Source organism: Columba livia, chromosome 15 (genome assembly GCF_036013475.1).
Source record: "Columba livia isolate bColLiv1 breed racing homer chromosome 15, bColLiv1.pat.W.v2, whole genome shotgun sequence".
Taxonomy (NCBI): domain Eukaryota; kingdom Metazoa; phylum Chordata; class Aves; order Columbiformes; family Columbidae; genus Columba; species Columba livia.
Genome location: NC_088616.1, coordinates 209,422 through 235,902, shown reverse-complemented (window position 1 = coordinate 235,902; position 26,481 = coordinate 209,422). Strand labels below are relative to the sequence as shown.

At 54.3% G+C, this 26,481-nt stretch overlaps 1 protein-coding gene across 1 annotated transcript; it reads left to right on the top strand.

Moving 5' to 3' along the window:
• Window positions 1–13,213: 13,213 nt before the first annotated feature.
• On the top strand, window positions 13,214–25,258 carry LOC110356156 (antigen WC1.1-like). The gene is given in 15 exon segments (XM_065030623.1): window positions 13,214–13,617; window positions 17,260–17,574; window positions 18,545–18,682; window positions 18,685–18,852; window positions 19,068–19,382; window positions 19,900–20,226; window positions 20,312–20,626; window positions 20,966–21,280; window positions 21,675–21,725; window positions 21,808–22,122; window positions 22,542–22,577; window positions 22,861–22,998; window positions 23,760–23,855; window positions 24,529–24,681; window positions 24,911–25,258. Coding segments are annotated over 15 exon segments (3,162 nt in total). The 5' UTR covers window positions 13,214–13,388; the 3' UTR covers window positions 25,162–25,258.
• Window positions 25,259–26,481: the final 1,223 nt, after the last annotated feature.

Sequence of the window (26,481 nt, the reverse complement as noted above, 5' to 3'; positions counted from 1 at the left end):
GGATGCTGTAACTAGGACGCAGTAACTGGGACACTGTGTCTGAGATGGTGTATCTAGGATTATGTACCTAGCATGCTCTATGTGGGATTTTGTACGTAGGATGACGAGTCTAGGATTCTGCATCTAAGATGCTCTATCTAGGATGCTGTATCTGGGATGCTATATCTGGGATACCGTATCAAGGATGCTGTATCTGGGATGATGTATCTAGGGTGATGTATCTAGGATGCTGTATCTGGGATGCTATATCTAGCATGCTGTATCTACGATGCTGTATCTGGGATGCTGTATCTAGGATGCTGTATCTAGGATGCTCTATCTGGAATGCTGTATCTGGTATACTGTATCTGGGATGCTGTATCTAGGATGCTGTATCTGGGATGCTGTATCTAGGATGATGTACCTATTATGCCTTATCTGGGATGCTATATCTAGGATGATCTATCTAGGATGCTGTCTCTAGAACGCATGTATATGGGATGCTGTATGTGGGATGCTGTATCTGGGATGCTGTATTTAGGATGCTGTATCTAGGATGCTGTATCTCAGATGCTGTATCTGGGATTCTGTATCTAGGATGATGTATCTAGGATGCTCTATCTAGGATGATGAGTCTGGGATACTGTATCTGGGATGCTGTATCTAGGATTATGTACCTAGCATGCTCTATGTGGGATATTGTTTCTAGGATGATGTATCTAGGATGCTGTATTTGGAATGCTATATCTGGCATGCTGTATCTATGATACTGTATCTAGGATACTGTATCTTGGATATTATGCCTTACCTGGGATGCTGTATGTAGGATGATCTATCTAGGATGCTGTATCTAGGGTGCTGTATCTGGGATGCTGTATCTGGGATGCTGTATCTGGGATGCTGTATCTAGGATGCTGTATCTAGGATACTGTATCTGGGATGCTGTATCTAGGATGATGTACATATTATGCCTTACTTGGGATGCTATATCTAGGATGATCTATCTAGCATGCTGTATCTAGTGTGCTGTATCTGGGATGCTGTATCTAGGATGCTGTATCTAGTATGTTGTATCTGGGATGCTGTATGCTGTGATACTGTATCTGGGATTCTGTATCTAGGATGATGTACCTAGCATGCTCTATGTCGGATTTTGTACGTAGGATGATCTATCTAGGATTCTGTACTTAAGATGCTGTATTTAGTATGCTGTATCTAGGATGCTGTATCGAGGATGCTGTATCTGGGATGCAGTATCTAGGATGCTGTATCTAGGATGCTCTATATGGGATGTTGTATCTGGCATGCTGTATCTAGGATGCTGAATCTAAGATGCTGTATCTGGGATGCGTATCTAGGGTGATGTACCTATTATGCCTTATCTGGGATGCTATATCTAGGATGATCTATATGGGTGCTGTATCTAGGATGCTGTATCTGGGATGCTGTATCTGCGATGCTGTATCTAGGATGATGTATCTAGGATGATGTATCTGGGATGCTGTATCTGGGTTGCTGATTCTAGTATGCTGTATCTAGGTTGCTGTTTCTAGTATGCTGTATCTAGGATGCTGTATTTGGGATGCTGTGTCTAGGATGCTCTATCTGGGATGCTGTATCTAGGATGATGTAGCTATTATGCTTTTTCTGGGATGCTATATCTAGAATGATCTATCTAGGATGCTGTATCTAGAATGCTGTATCTGGGATGCTGTATGTGGGATACAGTATCTGGGATGCTGTATCTAGGATGATGCACTTAGCATGCTCTGTGTGGGATTTTGTACGTAGGATGATATATCTAGGATTCTGTATCTAAGATGCTGTATCTAGGATGCTCTATCTGGGATGGTGTATCTAGGATGCTGTATCTGGGATGCTGTATCTAGGATTCTGTATCTAGGATGCTGTATCTACGATGCTGTATCTGACATGCTGTATCTAGGATGATGTACTAATTATGCCTTATCTCGGATGCTATATCTAGGATGATCTATATAGGATGCTTTATCTAGGATGCTGTATCTTGGATGCTGTATCTTCAATGATGTATCTTGGATGATGCTTCTGGGATGCTGTATCTAGGATGCTGTATCTGACATGCGGTAATTAGGATGATGTAGCTATTATGCCTTATCTGGGATGCTATATCTAGGATGCTGTATGTAGCACGCTGTATCTGGGATGCTGTATCTGGGATGCGGTATCTGGGATGCGGTATTTAGGATGCTGTATCTAGGATGTTGTATCTGGGATGCTCTATCTGGGATACTGTATTTGGTATTCTGTATCTAGGATGCTGTATCTAGGATGCTGTATCTAGGATGCTGTATTGGGATGCTATATCTAGGATGCTTATCAGGGATGCTGTATCTGGGATGCTGTATCTAGGATGCTATATCTGGGATGCTGTATCTACGATGATGTATCGGGGGTACTGTATCTAGGATGGTATATCTGGGAGGCTGTATCTGTAATGCTCCTACTAGTATGCTGTATCTGGGATGCTGTATCTGGGATACTGAATCTAGTATGCTTTAGCTGGTATAATGTATCTGGAATGCTGTATCTAGGGTGCTATCAGGGATGCTTTATCTGGAATAGTGTATCTAGAATGCTGTATCTAGGATGCTGTATCTGGCATGCTGTTTCTGGGATGTTGTATCTAGGATTATGTACCTGGGATGCTGTATCTAGGATGTTGTATCTGGGATACTGTATCTAAGATAATATATCTAGGATGCTCTATCTGGGATGCTATATCTAGGATTATCTATCTAGGATTATCTATCTAGGATGCTATATCTATGATGCTGTATATGTGTTGCTGTATCTAGGATGCTGTATCTAGGATGCTGTATTGGGATGCTGTACCTACGATGCTGTATCTAGGATGCTGTATCTGGTATGCCGTATCTAGGACGCGGTATCTGGGGTGCTGTATCTAGGATAATGTATCTAGGATGCTATATCTGGGATGCTGTATCTAGGATGCTGTATCGGGGGTGCTGTATTTAAGATGGTATATCTGGGAGGCTGTATCTATAATGCTGTTACTAGTATGCTGTATCTGGGATGTTGTATCTGGGATGCTCTATCTAGGATAATGTATCTGGAATACTGTATCTATGGTGCTATATCAGGGGTGCTTTATCTGGAATACTGAAACTACAATGCTGTATCTAATATGCGGTATCTGGGATTCTGTATCTAGGATACTGTATCTAGGATGCTGTATCTGGGATGCTGTTTCTGGGATACTGTATGTAGAATGCTGTATCTAGGATGCTCTATCTGGGAAGATGTATCTGGGATACTGTATCTGGGATATTGTATCTGGGATTCTGTATCTACGATGCTGTATCTGGGACGCTTTCTACGGTATACTGTATCCTGGATACTGTGACTGGAATGCTGTATCTAGGATGCTATATCTTGGATGTAGTATCTGGGATGCTCTATCTGGGATAATGTATCTGGGATGCTGTATTTAGGATGCTGTATCTAGGATGCTGTAGCTCGGATGCTGTATCTGGGATGTTTAATCCAGGATTCTGTATCTGGGATACTGTATCAAGCATGCTATATCTAGCACAATGTATCTAGGATATTGTATCGGGGGTACTCTATCTAGGATGGTATATCTGGGCGGCTGTATCTATAATGGTATAACTAGTATGCTGTATCTGGGATGCTGCACATAAGGATGTGGTATGTGGGATGATGTATCTGGGATGCTGTGCCTGGGATACAGTATCTATGATGCTTGATCTGGGATGCTGTATCTGGGATGCTGTATCTAGGATGCTGTATCTAGGATGATTTTCATAGTATGCTGTATCTGGGGTTGTATATCTAGGATGATCAATCTAGGGTGCTGGATCTAGGATGCTGTATCTGGCATGCTGTATCTAGGATGCTGTATCTAGGATGCTGTATCTAGGATGCTGTAGCTGGGATGCTGTATCTGGGATACTGTATATAGGATGCTTTATCTGGGATGCTGTATCTAGGATGCAATAGATAGCATGATGTAGCTAGTATGCTGTATCTGGGGTGCTGTATCTGGGATGCTGTATTTCGGATACTGTATCTAACATGCTGTATCTAGCATGCTATATCTGGGATGCTGTATGTGAGATGCTTTATCTAGGATGATGTATCTTGGATTCTGTATCGGAGATGCTTTATCTAGGATGATGTATGTAGGATGCTGTAGCGGGGATGCTGTATCTATTATGGTATATCTGGGAGGCTGTATCTAGTATGTTGTATACTGGTATGCTCTAACTGGGATGCTGTATCAAGGATGTTGAATCTGGGATGCCCTATCTGGGATGCTGTATCTTAGATGCTGTATCTACGATGCTATATCTAGGATGATGTACCTAGTGTGCTGTATCTTGGATGCTGGATGGTATATCAAGGATGCTGTATCTGGGATGCTCTATCTAGGATGATGTACCTAGGATCCTCTATCTGGGATGTTGTATCTGGGATACTGTATGTGGGAACCTCTATCTGGGATACTGTATCTAGGATGCTTTATCTATGATGCGATATCCTAGATGCTGTATCTAGGGTGCTATATCTAGGATGATGTATCTAGGGTGTTGTATCTAGGATTCTGTATCTGAGATGCTTCATCTTGAATGCTGTATCAGGGATGCTGTATGTATGACACTGTATCTTGGATGCTGTATCTGGGATGCTGTATCTGGGATACTGTATCTGGGATTTTGTATTTGGTATGGAATATCTAGGATGCTGTATCTTGTATGCTGTATCTGGGATACTGTATCTGGGATGCTGCATCTAGGATGCTGTATCTGGGATGCTGTATGTATGATACTGTATCTCGGATGCTGTATCTGGGATACTGTATGTATGATACTGTATCTCGATTGCTGTATCTGGGATACTGTATTTGGTATGCTATATCTAGGATGCTGTATCTTGTATGCTGTATCTGGGATACTGTATCTGGGATGCTGCATCTAGGATGCTGTATCTAGGATGCTGTATCTAGGATGCTGTATCTGGGGTGCTGTTTCTGGGATGCTGTATCTAGGACGCTGTATCTGGGATGCTGTTTCTGGGATGTTGTATCTAGGATTATGTATCTGGGATGCTGTATCTAGGATGCTGTAACTGGGATACTGTATCTAGGATGCTGTATCTGGGATGCTGTATCTTGGATGCTGTGTCTGGGATGCTGTATCTAGGATGATGTATCTAGGATGCTGTATCTAGGATGCTGTAACTGGGATACTGTATCTGGGATGCTGTATCTAGGATGATGTATCTAGGATGCTGTATCTAGGATGCTGTATCTGGGATGCTGTATCTGGGATGCTGAATCCGGGATGCTGTATCTGGCATGCTGTATCTGGAATGCTGTATGTGGTATGCTTTGTCTAAGATGATGTATCTAGGATGCTTTATTTTGGATGCTGTATCTGGGATGCTTTATTTTGGATGCTGTATCTGGGATGCTGTATCTGATATGTTGTATCTAGGATGATGCATCAAGGATGCTGTATCTGGGATGCACTATCTAGGATGATGTACCTAGGATCCTCTCTCTGGGATGCTGTATCTTGGATGCTGTATCAATGATGCTGTATGTGGGATGCTGTATCAGGGATGCTGTATCTGGGATACTGTATCTAGGATGCTTTATCTGAGATGCGATATCTTAGATGCTATATCTAGGATGCTATATTTAGGATGATGTATCTAGGGTGTTGTACCTAGGTTTCTGTATCTGGGATGCTTTCTATTGGGTGCTGTATCTGGGATGCTGTATCTAGAATGCTGTACCTGGGATGCTGTATGTAGGATGCTGTATCTAGGGTTCTATATCTAGGATGCTGTATGTCAGACGCTCTACCTTGGGTGCTGTTTATTTCTGTCCTCTCCTGTCTTTCTGTCTAAACCAGTTCTTGTGTGGGTGTCACTTGTGGATGCTGGACCTCATCAGATCTAGCTTACACACACAGCTGAGGAAAGTGTTATGCTTTTTATTAAACTGTGCAGTGTTTGCACAGGAGAGCAGGTGGAGCTGGTGCACAAGAGCTGCAGCATCTCCTTCAGAGCTCAGTGGAGAAGTCTGATGTAGGAAAAGTGATGCAATCTCTGTTGGTGAATGAGGGAACCGGCAGACTCTGGGTAGGGGGTGGGGAGCCAGGTTGTCCATACAGTGTCCTGCCTCAAGGGACCGTTCTCCTGCCTGTCCAGATGTCTTTAGGAGACCCTCGGGATCAATGTCCAGTGTAGAATGCTGCTGTCATTTCTTCTATACAATTAAAAATGACAGAAAACACCCTGGAAAGAAAAAACCCTCCTTTATGAAATCTTCTTTGAAACCTTCATCAGCAAGTGTCCCATTGAAACCTCTCCAGTTAGTTCTACAAGTCTGGAAGATTTGAAGGAAATTAGGGAAAGAAACATCGCTCATTATGGCTCTCTGTGTTTTAATGAGCCCCGTGGTGTATTTGGTGCTGAGTCCATGAACCTCAGATACCAAGGACAGGCTGAAGAATCTGCTCAAGGAATCAAAGTCAGAACAAACTCCAAAGTACCTTGAAGCATTAATGGGCCCCACTGAGGGCTGTTACTGACAAAGCCTCCCCAGGGACTTGTTAGAGCAGATAATTGGAGGCAGTGATTGCATCAGGCAAAGGCAAAGTGCAGCAGCTCTGATGCTGAGAAAGCCCTTGGTTTGTCTGATGAAGGACAATGGCCAAGCCTTGAGCCCTTGCCCCTGGGAAGAGAGATCCTGTCCCTCACGTGTGGCTCAGGGCTCTTCCTGGGGCTGCGGGGAGTGCGATGCCCAGTGCAGGGCAATGGTGTGACACTCTGTGGGGGGTGCAAGGAGGCAATGGGTGCCATCGCCATGACAACCATGTGTCTCCTCTTAGGCCACTTTGTCAGGGATATCAGCCATAGCCAAGTGGACAAAGACCTTGGCTCTTGCAGGGACATCCAGTGTCACCCTTGGCCATCTCCACGACAGTCCATCCAACACTGTCCCAGGCCTGTGGCTGTTTCCTCACAGGCTGCAGACACCCCCCATGTGCTTCCCCACCTTGTTCTCAGCCCAGTGTGTCCCCACCTGTGCTGCTGTCTCTTCATCCTCACCAGCTGTTCCTGGAAACGCAAAGCCATGGCTGATCCAGAGTCCCTCTGAATGACTACAGCACTGTGCTCAGAATGACATTTCTTTATCCTGAGCTCCACTCTGGACCTCCAGAGCTGCAGTTTCTGATGGTTTTACACTGCTACTAATAATATACTAAAATATACATGAAGTAAAACATATGACATTCAGTGCAATCCCCCACATAACTCCAGTTGCGCTGAACAGGCAGCCCAAAAGAAGAGAGCACCCTGGTCCTGAACAGCTGATCCCAGCAACAGAAGGTAAAAGTTCAAAAGGCAGAGAGGCCCGAGGGCCAACTGAAAATCAGCAAAACATCGTAAAACTGAACTAACACTGAACTCCCAGTGGAATGGAACTGCCAAACAGAGCTAACAAAGGATCCAGAAAACGCGAACGAACTAGCTGGAAAAGGCGTCTCCAGCTTTATATCGAACATGACGCTCATGGTAGAGAAGAGCTCGTTGATTGAGCTGGATGACTCCACCACTCCCCTGGGCAGCCTATTCCAATGTCCCACAACCCGCAGTCAAACCTGTGCTCCGGACCCTTCCCCAGCTCTGTTCCCTCCTCTGAACTCACTTCAGTGCCTCAATTGTGATGGGTCCAAAACTGACCCCAGGATTTGAGGTGCAGCCTCACCACAAGCACTGCCCTGGTCCTGCTGGACACACTATTCCTGATACAAGTCAGGATGCTGGTGGCCTTTTTAGCCACCTGGGCACACGCTGGCTCATGTTCAGCGGCTGTCGATCAACAGCCCCAGGTTTTTTCCACCGAGCAGCTTCCCAGCCACTCTTCCCCAAGCCTGTAGCGTTCATGGGGTTGTTATGACTCAAATACAGGACCCAGCACTTGGCCTTGTTGAACTTCAGACAATTGGCCTTAGCCCAGGGTTGTCAAACTCATTTCACCGGGGGCCACATCAGACCAGACGTGTGGCTGCAGGTCATGACCATGGCCACCAGACTATGGTTGAAATCACCATGGCCACCAATCACCCATGGCCATGAAATGCCACCATGACCACCAGCACCAGATGTGCAGGTCATCACCATGGCCACCAGGTCATGGTTACGAGTCACCACCATGGCCACCAAGCACCCACGGCCATGAGATGCCACCATGGCCACCAGCCATGTGCTTGCAGGTCACCACCATGGCCACCAACCACCCGTGGCCATGAGATGCCAGGATGGCCACCAGCCATGTGCTTGCAGGTGACCACCATGGCCACCAGCCATGTGCTTTCAGGTTGTCACTGTGGCCACCAGTCACCCATGGCCAAGAAATGCCACCATGGTCACCAACCACCCACGGCCATGAGATGCCACCATGGCCACCAGCCATGTGCTTGCAGGTCACCACCATGGTCACCAGCCACCAATGGTCATGAGTTGCCAGTAATGGTCATGAGTTGCCACCATGGCCACCAGCACCAGACGTGTGGCTGCAGGTCATGACCATGCCCACCAGAACTGCTCAAATAGGAGTAGTAACATTTATACAGTCCTAAAATTACATTCGGTCCTTTGAAGGCAACTGTGAGGCTGATGTGGCCCCCAGTGAAATGAGTTTGATAGCTCTGCTTTAGCCCATTGATCCAGCTGGTCCAGATCCCTCTGTATGGCCTTCCCACCCTCCAGCAGATCAACACTCTCACCCAACTTGGTGTCATCTGCAAACTAAGTGTGCACTTGATCCCCTCATCCAGATCATTGATAAAGAGATTAAACAGGACTGTGCCCAATGGATAAAACCTTCTTTAACAAGACCTGATGGATTTAAGAAGCAGAGTTTAAAGGAGAGTAGAAAGAAAAGTACAAGGACGGGTCCACATTTCCCACTTCATCAGGTGCAGAAGCACCCACAGATGTGTGGGGTGGGAGGAACTTCCAGAAGGTGGGGAGGACACAGGCAAGTTGGATCATGCACAAGGGCCAAGATCCCCCAAGGGGCCACCAAGGGACCCTCAGCACAAATCCTTTAACATACAAAGAAAAGCCCAGTTCTGTGAGCTGGATTGAAAGGTCCCCACATCCAAGCCCAGCCCAGCAGGACAGGCCTTGGAGGATCACTGGGTCACACTCTGAGCTCCTCTCAGTGCTGCAAGACACAGGCAAACTGTCTGTGAATATGGGAAACCAGGAGAAAATGCCAGCTTCAGAAAAACATGTGCATGGGGACAGTATGGAAAAGACCCAAAGGGGATCTCAAAATAGACCATGTGAAGCAGAGGAACTTGCCAATGAACCCTGAACCACTAATTGGATGTTGAGGTGCCAAACAGAGGCACCCCCCTGGTTGTGGGGGTCTCCCAGCCGCCTGTAAGGCCAACGGGGGGTGCAGGCTGGTGATAAATAGGTTTCGTTGTGTGACAACCTTGAAGCGCTCCCCCCATCCTTAGCAGAACAAAGACCTTGTTATGCCTTAAACGTCTGGGTTTTGTTGCTTTGGGAGGAAGAGATAGATGACACCTCGTCTTATCTTTCCTGAAATTTTATGGTCCTGGAGGCAGAAGATAAGGACAATTAACAGTGTTGCTCTGAAAGGCCTCATGGCCTAATTGGGATGAGATGAACCATCTGTCTGACAAACAACTACCAGAAGAAACCACAAACAATCCATAGAGACCCATGGAGACCATAGAGACCCGTAGAGAACCACGGAGACCATAGAGACCCATAGGGACCGTAGAGACCCATAGAGACCATAGAGACTCATAGAGACCCATAAAGACCATAGAGACCCATGGAGACCATAGAGACCCATAGGGACCCATAGAGACCATAACGACCCATGGAGACCCATAGACACCCATAGACACCCATAGAGACCCATGGAGACCATAGAGACTATAGAGACCCATGGAGACCATAAAGACCATAGAGACCCGTAGAGACCATAGAGACTCATGGAGTCATCCCAGGACCAATGTACCCGTGGGGTGGTGATATCTGTGATATCTCTCTCTCCCTTTCTCTTTCTGATATCTTAGTTTTCCTCTTCTCTCTCTCTCTTCCTTCTTCCCTCTTCATCCCATCTGCTGAGTCAGGATTAACTCATCCCTCATCCCATCTGTTGGGACGGGACACATTGTCCTTAGGCTCATGACCTGATTGAATGTTCCCAACTGCTCTGGCTGAGCGAGGGGAGAAGTCAGGAGTTCTGGGACCTGCCCTGGTCCACCTGAGCCACACCAGCCAAACCCAGTGTGTGCGTGTGTCATGGCAAGGGCTGGGGAAGGGGTGGTGGTGGATGTCAATGTCTGAACGCTGTAGGACCTGAGCAGGGTGCACACGGTGTGGAACAAGGGTTGGAGATGGTACTGGCTGGGATGGAGCTCATTTTCCTCTTCACAACCCCTGCTGATGGTGCCTAGAACTGCTCTGACAACACTGATGTTGTAGCAGCTGCTGAGCAGGACTGGCACAGCCTCAAGGCCTTCGCTGTTTCTCACGCTGCCCTAACAGTGTGGAGGCTGGAGGTGACAGGAGGTTGGAGGGCACGAAGCCAGGAGAGCTGACCTCAACTGACCAAAGGGATATTCCACACCATATTACATCATGGTCAGCAATAAAACTGAGGAGGTAGGTGTGTTCTTCAAAACATCCTTTGCTCAGAGACAGGCTGGGCATATATATCTCCTGCTGTCAGTAACTATTTCTCCACTTATTAAATTGTCTTTATCTTGACCCATGAGGTTTTCTTTCTTGCTTCTGCCCTTCCAGTTCCTGCCCAATCCCACTGGTGGGGTGTGAGCAAGTGATTGGGTGGGCGCTGCCACATGGGGTCACCCAAACATGTGCACAGAGCATTCAGGTTGTGCTGGTGAGGTCCCTGGGGTCTCAGTAAAGTCTTGTATCTGGGCAGGAACAATCCCAGGTTCCAGTATAAGTTGGGGAATGACCTATTAGAGAGCAGCCTAGGGGAAAGGGACCTGGGGGTCCTGGGGACAGCAGGGTGACCATGAGCCAGCACTGGGCTCTTGTGGCCAGGAAGCCAATGGTACCTGGGGTGGGTTAGAAGGCAGTCAGAGAGGTTCTCCTGCCCCTCTACTCTGCCCTTGAATAAAGGGTTTAGGTCAGTTACTATCAGGATATACTTGGGGATCATATACTTATATATAATATATACAGCCATAGCACCCTGAGAATGGCTGATCGGGGAAGCTAAGCAGGGTCGGGCCCAGTTAGTACTTGGATGGGAGACCTTGTGTCCAGGAAGCCAGTGGTACCTGGGGGGGATTAGAAGGGGGTGGTCAGTAGGTCAGAGAGGTTCTCCGGTCCCTCTACTCTGCCCTTGAAAAAAGGGTTTAGTTCGGATACTACCAGAATATACTCGAGGAACATATATATATATATCTATATATATATATAATATATGCAGCCACATCACCCTTAGAACATCCATCTCATCTGCTCTGTGAAGCTAAGCAGGGTCAGGCCCGGTCAGTGCTTGGATGGGAGACCATATATATACACAGCCATAGCACCCTGAGCACGCCCCATCTCGTCTGATCTGGGAAGCTAAGCAAGGTCGGGCCCGGTCAGTGCTTGGATGGGAGACCATATATATACACAGCCATAGCACCCTGAGCACGCCCCATCTCGTCTGATCTGGGAAGCTACGCAAGGTCGGGCCTGGTCAGTGATTGGATGGGAGACCATAAAGACCAATGGTACCTGGGGTGGATTAGAAGGGGGTGGTTAGTAGGTCAGAGAGGTTCTCTGGCCCCTCTATTCTGCCCTGCGGAGACCACACCTGAAACATTGTGTCCAGTTGTGGCCCCTCGGTTCCAGAAGGACAGGGAACTGCTGGAGAGAGTCCAGCGCAGCCACCAAGATGCTGAAGGGAGTGGAGCATCTCCCGTGTAAGGAAAGGCTGCGGGAGCTGGGGCTCTGGAGCTGGAGGAGACTGAGGGGTGACTCATTCATGTTTACAGATATATAAAGAGTGAGTGTCAGGAGGATGGAGCCAGGCTCTTCTGGGTGACAACCAATGGTAGGACAAAGGGCAGTGATGTCGCTCCTGGCTGAACGGCTGATAGGCCAGGACCAGGTGCACGCCCTTACAGGGGCTGGTGAGGTCACTGTCAGTATAACCAATGAGCACACAGCGGTGGCAGTAGAGGGTGTGAGGTCACTGTCAGTATAACCATTGAGCACACAGCAGTGGCAGTAGAGGGTGTGAGGTCACTGTCAGTGTAACCAATGAGCACACAGTGCTGGCAGTAACGAGTGTGAGGTCACTGTTGGTATAACCAATGAGCACACAGCAGTGGCAGTAGAGGATGTGAAGTCACTGTCAGTATAACCAATGAGCACACAGCAGTGGCAGTAGAGGATGTGAGGTCACTGTCAGTATAACCAATGAGCACACAGCAGTGGCAGTAGGAGGAGCAGTGCTCACGTCACCGGTGACACCCCATGGCCGTGGAGCTTGGTGCCGACCGCCCATGTGCTGTCACAGGGTCCCCAGCAGGTACAGGAGCTGTCCAGCCCCATGCCTGCGAGGCTGAAGGAGCAGCCCCCGCAGCCCTGGCTGCAGCCGTCGGGCTGGGGGTGTCTCGGAGCACCGCATGGATGTGCCCGGGCATGGCACCAGGAGGAAACCACAGACTTCCTGCCCAGGCGCCGCAGGGGGAGCGCAGGGGCTGTGGTTTGTGCATCTGCAGGCTGCAGCTCTGATCCACCCATGGGGAATAACGGCCCCTCGGTGACACGCTGACAGTCAGGGACACGTCTGAGCCTCTGGGCTGTACGTCTGCTGCCAGGACAGGGACGTGTCCCAGCTCCAGCTCCTGTGAGGGACCTTCCGCGGGCTCTCCAGGGAGCGGTGGGTGAGCCAGCGTTCCGGGGATGGGGCTCTGCCCTGGGCTAAGGCCCTTTCCCAGCTGCTGCTCCCCACACAGCAGGCTTTGTCACAGGGGCTGTTTCCTTCCCTTCCTGACACAGCCCCGGTGCAGTCCCAGCCCCCTGGGTCTTATGGCACCGGGGTGACTGGACACTCTCACCTCGGGCTCTTGGATGTGCCTGTTGCAGCACATGCTCAGTGCTCCTGGTCCACAATCAGGGTTCAAGGGGTGAAAAATTGTTTGCCCCACTACAACCAGCCCTGTCCTCTGATGTTCTACCATTGCAGTGCTGTGACACCTGCAGCGGAGCCATCCCTCATATACGGTCATGAACGGCGCTGGAGAAGTTCATTGGAGGACTGGGCCGTGTCGGAGAGGAGATAGCTCCCGATGATGTCTCAAAAGGTGCTGCTGCTTCGATTGGCTCCTCCTGTAACGGGGGGCATCTGCAGAGATATATTGCCCTCCCGTCATCGTTGGTCCCACGAGTCCCTGGAGCTGTGGCAGGACGTGCAGCACAGAGGGATGTGCCATCAGGGCAGGAGGCTCAGGATGGGCACAGAGGGACTCGTGTCCCCTCAGACGCTGTGGCTGCTCCTCTGGGTACAGCTGTTCAGGGGTAAGTGCTGACTCCCTTGTCCCACCGCCCAGGGCCAGCGGGTACCAGTGTGGTCATGGTTCTGGGAATGGGGTTCCTTTGCAGCTGCTGCTGAGACAAGGGGCAGAAGGTTCTCAGATCCATGGAGCCTGTGCCTTCCCTGTGCCCATCTGGTTGGGAGACAGTATCTCCTTTTCCAGGGCTCCAGTGTTCTGTGCCTGGCTGGATTCACAGACCCCCTGTCCTGGGGTACCTTTGGGGACCCCTTGTTCCCAGCACTCTGCCTCTGGACCAGTGGTGGCCTCACTGGCGATGGCAGAGATCTCTGGGCAGCACCCAGAGATCCCCAGGGCACTGCCAACATCTGGGGTGCCCCAGAGGGTTTGTGTGCTGCTCACTGCCCCTTATTCAAAGGGAAACCTGACCCCACGAAGGCAGTTCATGCCCCACAGACAGAAGAGGATGGGGACATCTGCAGTAGAGACGTGTCCTTCCTGGGGGACCTCGCCCAGGGCTGACGCCAGGGGTGAGGAGGGGATGTGGGATCCTCTGGATCACCTCAGTGGGAACAGGGAAAGCCCTGGGGATGGGATTGTTTTGGATGGTGCTGGGGCAGGTGGTTTACATGGGAAGCTGCAGCCCTGGGTACACAGGGCTGTTCAGGGGGTGCTGGGCTGGGGGAAGCGAGTGCCCAGTGCAGAGCTGGGCAGTGTGTGGGTGGGCATGGGTGGAGGGGCAGGAGGCCGGTGGGGTGGAAATAGGTGCCTTGTGTGGTGAGATGGAGAATGACCCAGCAGTGCTGGACATGGGCACCCCCATCATTGTGCAGCTGTGGGGACAGAAGGGACCTTCACACTGCTCTGGGGACCTGCAGGGAAGGAGGCTTCCACCATGGTGCCCCTGACTCTGCCCAGGCAGGAGGTTCCCCCAGAGCTGCACCACTGGGGCTTGGTGCTCTCCTGACTCATCCCATGTTGGTGTTTGAAGGTGCTGCAGAGGTGAGGCTGGCAGATGGCGGCAGGCGCTGTGCTGGGAGAGTGGAGGTGAAACAGCAGGGACAGTGGGGGACCGTGTGTGATGACAGCTGGGACATGAACAATGCAGCAGTGGTTTGTAAGCAGCTGGGCTGTGGGTCTGCTGTTGGAGCTCCTCAGTATGGACATTTTGGGGCAGGATCTGACCCCATTTGGATGGATGATGTTGGCTGTGATGGAACCGAATCTGCCCTGTCTGACTGCAAACACAGAGGATTGGGTAAACTTAACTGTGTGCATAGTCTTGATGCTGGAGTGACATGTTCAGGTAAGGGGTCAGCCTGTTCTCCACCTTTGGGTTTGGGATGGTGGAAGGGACCTGGCTGTGCCCTCAGGGAACAAAAAGCATGAGCCAGAGAACGTGCCAATGATGCTGGTCAAAGTGCTGAGCTGGGACTGTCATTGCTCATGTCCCCAGTCCCTGGGAAAGCCCTGAAGGAACCTACCCCAGGGTGAACTAACCCTTCCACAGTGTCTCAGCCCCACCTCAGCTGGTGTCTTGGGCTGCACGTGAATCCTCCATCCTGCCCCGGGGTGTCTGCTGGTCTCTGTCGGTCCCCACTCGTTCTATCAGTTCCCAGCCAACAAGGTTGAGGATCCCTGAGCTGGAAACACCACAGGGGGACATGCTGGCACTCCAAACCTTGGAGGAAGAGTATGAGATGGCTGGTCACTGTGGGTTGTTCCCTCTCAGGAACATGTGTACATCGATGGCCTTGGAGGGACTTTTCAGAGAGCATGAGCACTGGGCCCTGGGCAGAGGAGCAGGCGGCACACGGCCCATCACTGCCCAACCCCAGGGCTCGGCTGTGTGGTCCAGCAATGCCAGATTTTGGGAGTTTGGCAGCTGCTTGACTCTGACTGCTTCTCCTGCATCACTGCATGCACAGGCTGGTCCTGGGACATCCCTTGGGCTGTGACAGCCCTGTGGGGACAGTACCCCATGCAGGCAGTGCTGACCAGCTGCCCAGCCCCTCCTGCCTGCCCACAGCTCCCCACACTGACCCATGAAACAGGGTCTTTGCCAGCACTTACTGATTCTTGTCTGTGCTGCTGTCACCCTCTGAGGCAGCGGGAGGCCAGGGGGACATGCAGGTCTCCTGTCCCCAGCCTGGCCATTGGCCTGGGACCTGTGCACCCCTGATCAGAGCAGTGCCCCTGGATGAGAACAACCCCATGGAGCAGGCAAGGGAGGGCTCTGGATAGCACCAGCCGTGATAACAGCTGCTCCATTTCTGTGCTCTGGGACATCTCCCACCTGAAAGGAACCTCCCAACACTCAGGAACACCCTGGGATCAGAGTGAGCCTCTGGTGGCACTCAGGTGATGATGGTCCTGCCTGGCCCAAGCTCTGCAGGGGCTGAGCAGCTGCAGCTTCATCATCATCTGGGCCAGTTCTCCTGGACCCCAACGGCTCACACGGCTGCAGTGCTGGGGGAGCGTGCCCAGCAGCACAGAGGATCTTGTGTGGGACCCTTTGTCTGAGCACACCTGTGGCTGTGAGTGTGTGGCAGACACACACCTCGAGTGTTCTGGTGCTGTAGAGAAGGGGCGGAGAAGCCTTGGATGTGTTTATGGCACCAACACTCTCCCAACAGCTTCCGCTGGGATGTGCAATGTGCAGTTTGTCCAGGGATTCCTTGGAGGTGATGTGGGATGTGGGCAAGTAACTGCCAGGGGGCTCTGGGAACTCCCAGGTTTTTTTGTGGTTTTTTTTCCAGGATTTGTCTGTCTGGTGGACGGGAAGAGCCGCTGCTCAGGACGTGTGAAGATCCCTAGTGGGGACCAGTGGAAAACTGTTTGTGGTTCCCACTTTGGCCCCAAGGCTGCTGAGGTGGTCTGCAGGGAGCTGCAGTGTGGCGTGGCCTGCCTGTGTCTGGAGGAGGTCACTTTGGAGAAGGGGCTAGTCCCATGTGGGATGGAGAGCTGCAGTGTGTGTGGAATGAGTCCCTCCTGTCCTCCTGCCCCATGGGGTCCTCCAGGGACCAGGCCTGCACCCAGATAAACAGCGCTGCTGTCAGCTGCACACGTGAGGACTCGGGGTGGGGTGCTGAACACTGGGATGAAACCCAGCCTGAGGAGGGGACAGTTTGGGATTGTGAAGACAGGGTACTGGGGCATTTGTTCCCATGGGCTGGCAAACACCTGCAGGACTGTGCTGATGCTCAAGGACAAGGGGGGCCATGGGGTGGGAGGGGTCCCTGGGATCAACATGTTGCTTCACGGGGGAGACACAAAGGCCTGAGATGATGAGCTGGGAGGTGCCCAGGACAGACTGTGGCCCAGCTGAGCTGGGGGCCCTGGGAGAAGCAGCAGCATGTGCTTGGGGATCCCTGGGAACAGGTCTCTTCCCAGGGTGCTGGCTGGGGAGGAGTGGGTGCTCTAGGTGGGCCTGGGCCAGGGGCAGGTTGGAGGGTCTGTTAGGGTAGAAGGAAGTGCTGAAAGCTCTGGGGTTACAAATGACCCAGCAGGGCAGGAGCTGGTCACTCCAGGCTTGCACGGTCCATGGGGATAGAAGGGACCTCTGCACCATACTGGGGAAAGCCTGGAAGGGACGGGGCTCCCACCCTGACACCCAGAGTGCTGGGGCTTGACGCTGATCTGACTGGTCCTGTGTCAGTGTTTGAAGGTGCTGCGGAGGTGAGGCTGGCAGATGGCGGCAGGCGCTGTGCCGGGAGAGTGGAGGTGAAACAGCAGGGACAGTGGGGGACTGTGTGTGGTCACTACTGGAGCATGAAGGATGCAGCAGTGGTTTGTAAGCAGCTGGGCTGTGGGTCTGCTGTTGGAGCTCCTCAGTATGGACATTTTGGGGCAGGATCTGGCCCCATTTGGATGGATGATGTCGGCTGCAACGGAACTGAATCTGCCCTGACTGACTGCAAACACGCAGGATGGGGTGAACATAACTGTGTGCACATTCTCGATGCTGGAGTGACGTGTTCAGGTAAGAAGTCAGAGTAATACCTAACTTTGGTTCTGGGATGGTGGAAGGCCCCTGGCTGTGCCATAGGGTGCCACAAACATGCTGGATCTGGGCCAAGTGTGGCCAATCGTGCTGCTGAGCTGGGACTGCCATTGCTGGTGTAACTAGTCCCTGGGGAAAGCTATGACAGCCCTGAGGGGACAGGACCCCATGCAGGCAGTGCTGACCAGCTGCCCAGCCCCTCCTGCCTGCCCACAGCTCCCCACACTGACCCATGAAACAGGGTCTTTGCCAGCATTTACTGACTCTTGTCTGTGCTGCTGTCACCCTCTGAGGCAGCGAGACGCCAGGGGGACATGCGGGTCTCCTGTCTCCAGCCTGGCCATTGGCCTGGGACCTGTGCACCCCTGATCAGAGAACAGTGTCCCTGGATGAGAACATCCCCCTGGAGCAAGCAGGGGACGGCTCTGGAAAGCACCAGCTGTGATAACAGCTGCTCCATTTCTGTGCTCTGGGACATCTCCCACCTGAAAGGAACCTCCCAACACTCAGGAACACCCTGGATCAGAGTGAGCCTCTGGTGGCACCCAGGTGATGATGGTCCTGCCTGGCCCAAGCTCTGCAGGGGCTGAGCAGCTGCAGCTTCGTCATCATCTGGGCCAGTTCTCCTGGACCCCAACGGCTCACACGGCTGCAGTGCTGGGGGAGCGTGCCGGGCAGCACGGAGGACCTTGTGTGAAAGCCCTTTGTCTGAGCACACCTGTGGCTGTGAGTGTGTGGCAGACACACACCTCGAGTGCTCTGGTGATGCTGTAGAGAAGGGGTGGAGGAGCCTTGGATGTGTTTGTGGCACCAACACTCCCCCAACATCTTCCGCTGGGATATGCAGTGTGGGGTTTGTCCAGGGATTCCTTGGGGGTGATGTAGGATGTGGACAAGTAACTGCCAGAGGGCTCTGGGAACTCCCAGGCTTTTTGGTGTTTTTTTCCAGGATTTGTCCGTCTGGTGGACGGGAAGAGCCACTGCTCAGGACGTGTGGAGATCCGTGATGGGAACCAGTGGAAAACTGTTTGTGATTCCGGCTTTGGCCCCAAGGCTGCTGAGGTGGTCTGCAGGGAGCTGCAGTGCGGCGTGGCCTGCCTGTGTCTGGAGGAGGTCACTTTGGAGAAGGGGCTGGTCCCATGTGGGATGGAGAGCTGCAGTGTGTGGGGAATGAGTCCCTCCTGTCCTCCTGCCCCATGGGGTCCTCCAGGGACCAGGCCTGCACCCAGATGAACAGCGCTGCTGTCAGCTGCACACGTGAGGACTCGGGGTGGGGTGCTGAACACTGGGGCTGTGCCGGGGGTTGGGGACCGAGCAAGGAATGTGCTGGGTGGGTGTAGGGCCGGAGGGGTCGTGGGACAGTCTGCAGCATGAAAACTGTGTAGAAGAAGAAAGGCCTCTGTCCCTCTGGCCTTTCCACCAGCTACCGAGGGTACAAAAGCACCAACCCACCCTCTCTTCTCTGTCCCCAGAGTACACAGGGTTCAGGCTGGTGAACGGCAGCACAGCGTGTGCGGGGAGGGTGGAGGTCCAGGTGCTGGGGACCTGGGGGACCCTCTGTGCCTCCCGCTGAGATCTCTCAGATGCCCACGTTCTGTGTCGTCAACTCAACTGTGGGTTTGCTGAGTCCATTCCTGGAGGGGAGCATTTTGGGAAAGAGACTGGCCCTATCTGGAGAGACTCATTCCACTGTGACTGGACTGAAGCCCACCTGGAACAGTGCCCAGTGGTCACCCTGGGGGTCTCCCCGTGCTCCCCTTGGAACAACGCTGCTGTCATTTGCTCAGGTGAGTGCTGGGAAAATGGTCCATTAGCTCCACTTCCCTTTGTGTGAGACATGGCCACCCAAAGCAGGGGTCCCATGGCAGCACCAGGCTGAATTTCTCCCTGGAGGATTCATGGGGGGCTTTCCCTGCTCAGACTGACCGCTCTGCTCTGGGAGAGCTGAGGTCGGAACAGACACAGACACCTGTCCCCAGGGCAGCACCTTAGGCCCTGGTACCACTGCCTGGCCCGGGTTCCGTAGGATGAGCCCAAGACAGGCTGGTGGGGCTCTGCTCCATCCCTGTGGCTGCTGACAAACACATCCCATCCCCACAGAGAGCCCTGCAGAGCCTCATTCCACCACCCAGCAGCAGCATACCCGGTGTGAGCTGCAGACAGGGCCTGGGCTTTGCCATCGCTTCTTGTCAGCACAGGGCTCACTCTCGCCCTGTTTGGTCGGACAACCCCCCTTGCCCTCCTCCCTGGAGGCTGCCGTGCTGACCAGTGCCGCTGATGGCTGTGGCTCCTCTGCTCTCCCAGGCCCAGCCGACTCTGCGTCCCTGTGGCTGGTGGGCGGCGGGAGCTGGTGCGACGGGCGAGTGGAGATCTTCCAGCGCGGGATGTGGGGCAGAGTCCTGGACGACCAGTGGGACGTGCGGGAGGCCAGCGTGGTGTGCCGGCAGCTGCGGTGTGGAGAGGCAGAAAAAGCCTACAGCCCCCCAAAGCCTGAGCGAGGGACGGGCCCCGTGGGGCTGCGAGGGGTCCGGTGCTCAGGGCACGAGGCCAGCCTGACCCTCTGCGAGACCTCCCTGCCCGGGAGTGCCCTGTTGGGAGGGGTTGTGGAGGATGTGGGAGTCATTTGCTGGGGTGAGTGGCACTGCACGAGCCCCCAGATGATGGGGTGGGGGGGCAGCCACCCCCTGACAGCACCTGGGCTTTTTCCCCACTGCAGGGAGCCGGCGGGTCCGGCTGGTGAACGGGCCCTGGAGTTGCGCAGGGAGAGTGGAGATCTACTACCAGGGCAGCTGGGGGACCATCTGTGATGATGGCTGGGACCTGTCTGATGCCGCCATCGTTTGCCACCAGCTGGGCTGCAGAGGGGCGGTGGAGGCGGCCGGCTCCGCTCGCTTCGGGGAAGGCTCCGGGCAGATCTGGCTGGACGGTGTGAACTGCTCCGGGTCCAAAGCTGCTCTCTGGGACTGCGCTGCTGGGCCCTGGGGGCAGCACGACTGCGGGCACAAAGAGGACGCGGGCGTCATGTGCTCAGGTGTGTGCCGGGAGCTGTGCCAGGATGGTTCCCAGGAGGCCGGGACGCAGGGAAAGCCGGGCATGGCCAAGGCTGTCCCTGGCTGAGCCCCTGCCTGAGCCTGGCCTACAGACACCCATGCATAGGTGCCCTCAGTTCACCGGGTTCCCTGGGGAGCTCAGTGTCCCCCAGGGTGAGTGGGGAGAGCAGGGGCTATGTCCATCAGGGACTTCTCTCTTCCCTGGGTGTAAGGCGGACTTGCTGGCCCTGTCCTGCCTGGCTGGGGGCCTGGGGAGCGCACAGGTGTCCTGGCTCCCACAGCCCCACACCAGCCTGTTCTCTTGCTGCTTTTCCTCCCAGAGTTCGTGGCCCTGAGGCTGGAGAACAGTGACGGCTGCTCCGGGCGCCTCCAGGTTTTCTGCAATGGGATGTGGGGGAGCGTTTGCTCCAACTCGATGACTCCCGACACGGTGTCGCTGGTGTGCAAGGAGCTGGGCTGCGGGGACGGAGGATCCCTGGAAGCAGACCTGCCCTATGGCAGGGTGTCTGGCACTGCCTGGCTGGATTACGTGCAGTGTGGAAAGGGAAACATCTCTTTTTGGCACTGTCCATCTGCTCCATGGGACCCACAGTCGTGCAATGACCTGCAAGAAGAGACCCACATCACCTGCAATGGTAACTCTGAGCCACTCAGGCACCAGTGTCACCCCAGCTTCTGCTCCCCTCTGGGCACGGCCAAATGCAGAGAAAGAGCTTGGAGGGGGTTTCATTTCCATGTCAGACTCTTCTGCTGCTGGTGGCACAGATGTGACCACAGTTCTCAGTGTCCCACATGTCCAGCAGCAGTTGCCACCCAGCAGTGCCTGGGGGAGGCAGCGACATCTCCAAGTGGTCTCAGCGGAGACCAGAGAGGGTTCAGAGGAGCCTCCCCTCCATGGACATCCTCCTGCTGCTCTGTGACCAAGATGGCACACACAGGCACAAACAGAGCTCAGCCCGGCTCTCTTCTGCACAACCCCCCGAGCCAGCCCCTTCACCACAGTGTTTTCTTCTTCAGGAAGACACCCAGAAATGCCCCCAGAGCCTTTGGCCCCATGCCCCAACTCCAGCAGCTGCACAGGTAGGGAGCTCCTCCTCCGTGTGCTGCTCTTGCCTGGCTCCTCTGCTGTCTGAGTGCCGTGGGAGCTCTTTGCCTTCTCCAGACAGGGAGAAGATCCGTGCCATGGGAGGCGAGGATGAGTGCTCGGGCAGAGTGGAGCTCTGGCATTGCGGCTCCTGGGGGACAGTGTGCGATGACTCCTGGGACATGCAGGATGCCCAGGTGGTGTGCAGGCAGCTGGGCTGTGGCCCCACGGTGTCTGCCCTGCATGAGGCTGCTTTTGGGGTGGGCCATGGCCCCATCTGGCTGGAGCAGGTGGAGTGCCGGGGGACAGAGTCGTCTCTGCAGGACTGCTGGGCCTGGCCTTGGGACGGACGTGCTTGCCGGCATAAGGAAGACGTTGCCATGCGCTGCTCGGGTGAGCTGGGGGCTGGGACCCCTTGGTCAGGTATTGGCAGGGAGCTGGGAAAGGCCTTTCACCCGCTTGGTCCTGGCACGGCCCCTGAGCTCCCGAGAGCAGGAACGTTCCTGTGGGGTGCAGCAGCCTGGTGCCAAGCAGGGAGCAGCCTCGGTGGAACTGGGTGTCCTTGGGTCACTGCCCGTGGGGCCCTGCAGCTCCAGGACCATCCATCCCCGGGCTGCCTGTGCCACCCTGCCCGCCACCCAGAGCAGAGGCCCCAGGCCCTGTCCTGGGTCCCTTTCTAGCACTATGGGAGGGGCAATTGGGGTGGGATGTGTCAGGGACACTACAGACACACACCGGGGTGTTGCAGGGGAGGCTCCCTGGTAATTGCACTCCCACCCTCTCAGCCCAGCTCTCCTTTTCCTCCTCTGCAGCTGCACCCAGGACAGCAGCATCCCCACCCCAAGCAGGTAACTCGTCCTCCCCAGGGCTGGATATCCCAGGGCCAGGCTCTGACCCACAGTGGGGTGCAAGGGGCTCCTTGCTGGAGCGTGAAACTGCCAGGAGGAGGCACTGGGGTGGTTGTGTGGGGGTTGAGGAGGTGGTGAAATTTAGTCAGCAGGGTGGAAGCTTCTCCATCATCCCCCCTGGGGCCCTCCACTCTCTGCTGCCTTGTATGATGGGGGTCAGGTCTAGTGCTGCCTCCACCTCTCCCAGGGCTGGTGCTGTTCTTCCATGTTCTTGCCCGTGCAGATCCCACACGGGGCCGTCCGACTGTCAGTGGGAGAATCTCAGTGCCCGTCATCATCTGCATCATCCTGGGGGCCCTTCTCTGCCTGGTCCTGGCCCTGCTGGCCGGGCAAGCGCTCAGGGCCAGGGCTGGGCGCAGAGGTGGGTCCTTCCACAGAGCTCCCAGTGATGCCTCCTGGAAGGGCTGGGGGTGCTGCGGGGGGTCAGTAAGGGGCACAAGCAGAGCTGAGGGGAGGAGACTGTGTGCTGCCACCTGTCCCATGCACCCCATTGATTGGCTGGCCATAGGGCACCAGCAGCAAAGGGTGGAGAGAGCCCAGAGGTGGTGGGAGCAAGAGATGGGGCAAGGAGAGACATGGCAGAGCAGGACCAGGGGAGATGTTATCCTGGGGGAGATGTCATCCTGGGGGAGAAGTTATTCTGGGGGAGATGGCCAAGGCTGGCAGTGCTCTGGGTAGTACTGGAGGGCGCTCTGGGGCAAAGGAGAAGACGGGAGGAACACAGGGCAGCAGGGCCCAACTCCATGGAGTCAGGCCCCAGGCTGACCCTCTGCCCAGCCCTGCCTGCTGAGGGCCCTGCTATGGACTTGTGGGGCAGACAGGGGTCGGCTCCGGGTGGAGGGGAAACATGGGAGCTGCTCTGGGGTCAGACAAGGGGATGACCCAGGGGCCAGAGGGGCTTGAGCGCTGTCTCCAAGGGGCAGATGTGAGGGTGATGCTGCCCCAGATCTTCTCCACAGTGATGTGGCCCTCAATGGGGATGTGGCAGCTGTTCCTGGACATCACCCTGGGGCTGTGCTGTTGGAGCAGTCCTGGGCTGGGCCAAGGAACAGGTTTGGGGAGCACAGTGGGGTCCCATTGCCCCTCTGCCTGTCCCCATGCCAGCTCTGCCTCTGTCCCCAGGCTCCAGTACAGCGCAGGAGCTCTTCCCTGAGGCCGTGTACGAGGAGATTGGTCACAGCCCAGCGTGGGAGAAGCAGGCAAGATTTGGTCGCTCAGGTGGGTGTGGGCACTTCTGCAGGACCCTTTCCCCTGGCCCCTCCCCAGGGCTGATCCCCTGAAGACCCCAGCCCGGGGTCCCGGCAGTGCTGCGGCTGTGTGGTCTGTGGGGAGAGCACCCCAGCCCTGGGCCCAGGAGAGGAGCTGCCTCCCAACCCGCTTTGCCCATCGCAGCTGGACAGCCCCTCTATTCCTGCCCCTGCACCCATTGACAAGTGAGGGAAGAGCTGTCCTGGGGCAGCTCTGGGAGCACCTTTGAGACAGGGCTTGTCCCAGGGGAGCAGGGTGAATTCCCAGCCCTCCTCCCCATGCAGCCCCAGCTCTGTGGGTCGCCCTCCCCAGCAGCACTGGCCACGAACCAGGTCAGTGGGCTCGTCCCATAACAGCCGCTGTGCATCTCTCCAGGCTCCTCTTCAGAGCAGTCCCTGACCCAGCTGCAGCCCTACCCTGGGCACCGAGAGGAGGAGGATGGTCTGGCATCAGCATCAGGTAATGAAGCAGGAAGGGGCTGATCTGCCTGCAGACAAGTGATGGACAGAGGTGTCACTGGGTGTCACCGTCAGAGATGGGGAGGACCTGGGGGTCTCCTGTACTGCTGCCAACACCCGCGCCTCCCATCCTCTGCTCTGCAGGATGTATCTTCTCACTGTCACCAGCTCCCCTCTCTTTTCAGATGTTCCTGTTCTGCCTGGGGGTGACCCAGTGGATGGCTATGATGATGCCAGGGAGGTTTCTCTCCCTGGGGAGGACGATGCCCCTGGACAGGGAGCTCGTGAAATGCCCAGGGTGCCAGAGGAGGGAGCAGGACCCAGTGATGCACCCAGAGGTGAGAGGAAAACTCAGTGCTGCTGGTTCCAGGGGTGCCATCCCCACTGCCACCCTGGTTGCTGCTGCACCGAGACCTAAACCTCCTGGGAAGGGGGAACCTGCCCCTGGAGTTTCCCGTGGAGGGACCGAAGGGTGGGAGAATGAGCTGAGTGTGGTGAGGAGCAGGGGGGAAGGTGATACACAGACCCCATGGGGTGAGCTGTAATGTCCCGCGTTGCTGCTTGCAGGGGGCAGCCTGTGCTCCCAGAGAAGTGTCGGGGTCCCTGGAGCTGAAGGAGACACTGCGTCCCTGTCCCCAGGGAGCATGGGCTATGATGACGCTGAAGAGATCTCTCTGGCACATCTGTGACACACAAAGGCTGTGACAGAGCTGGGCGCACAGCAACCCCTGAGGCCCCGGCCAGGAGAGCCCATCCCTGCTGTGCAGGTGGGTGCAGCCGGGAGGGAGGAGAGGTCCGTGCAGCTGGGAGAGCCGTGAGCACCGGGAACCGCCTCCCTTTGCCCATGGGCAGCACAAACAGCAGAGTTTCCTCTACTTTCCCCTTTCTTCCACTGTGTATCATATTTGTTCTTATTAAAAGTGTCAGTGGACTTTGACTTGGAGCTGGTTTGTGTCTGCCCAGGCGTCAGGAAATCTTCCTGAGTTTGATCAGGAGCAGCAGAGACTAAAAAACACCCCTGGGGTGGTTTCCATCCTGCTTGCCACAGGCAGTTTCTAGTCAAAATGACTCTCTAACAGGTCCCATGATGCTCCCCAGTGCCCATCTCTTCACCCCGAGATTCCCCAGCTGCTCTTTCCCCCAGGCCCTGCCTGGGCCAGGCTGGTCCCACAGTGCAGAGCCCATGACAGAGCTGCTGTGCCAGGGTAAGTCCTGGCTGTGACCCCACAGATGTGAGCCCTAAGGTCATCACCGTGCCCTTTAAACTCCAGATGGCCCAGAGGGGATCACACCCCAGATCACCTCCCACAACGGTCAGCAGGCAGCTGTGCTCCCCAGTGCCCGGCACAGGGTGCGGAGCCACTTTCTGGGACACACAGGGCTGGGATGCCCTCTCCTCTGGCTCTGCCAGGGCCCCAGTCTCCATGGGCTGCTCCTGCTGCCTTGAGCCGTCACAGACCCCAAGCACTCTTGTCACAGCCACAGAGCCGTATTCTTCCTAAGCAGTGGCTGTGAGGCCCCGCGGCAGCCCTGGGACCCCATCCTCCTGCTGCTTGCAGCCCCTGCCCTGCCCTCCTGCTGCCTCGCCGGGGTGTCAGCGCAGGTTTGTTTCGGGGCAGCCCTTGTGTGCAGGTGCGGGAGGGATGGGAGCGGGCGGGTGTCACGGTCCATTCAATGATGGACTTGTGATGGTTCTTTTACCTTGATCTCAGAGCGCAAAATTAAGCCGACTAAAAAGCCAAGGGGTTATAATTCAATCAAGCAGTGTTGCTTTATTAATTTGCCTGTAAAGTGGCATGCGATAGAGAGAAAGAGAAAGAGAAAGAGAAAGAGAAAGAGAAAGAGAAAGAGAAAGAGAAAGAGAAAGAGAAAGAGAAAGAGAAAGAGAAAGAGAAAGAGAAAGAGAAAGGGGAAAGAAACGTTGAAAAGTAAAGGAAAAGATGAGAAATGAGGTTGCGTTTATCACCAGTCCAGTTCCAGAAGCGTCCCTCCGGTACCATGGAGTCCTGCCCGTTCCCGCCGTGGTTCGGGATCCTCTGGTGGGAAGATCTTCAATGGTGTCCATTCTGGAGTCACCTTTTATGCTTCTTCACCTCCCCTTGCTCCCATTGTTTTAGGGCAGTCTCTGCCTAGACTTC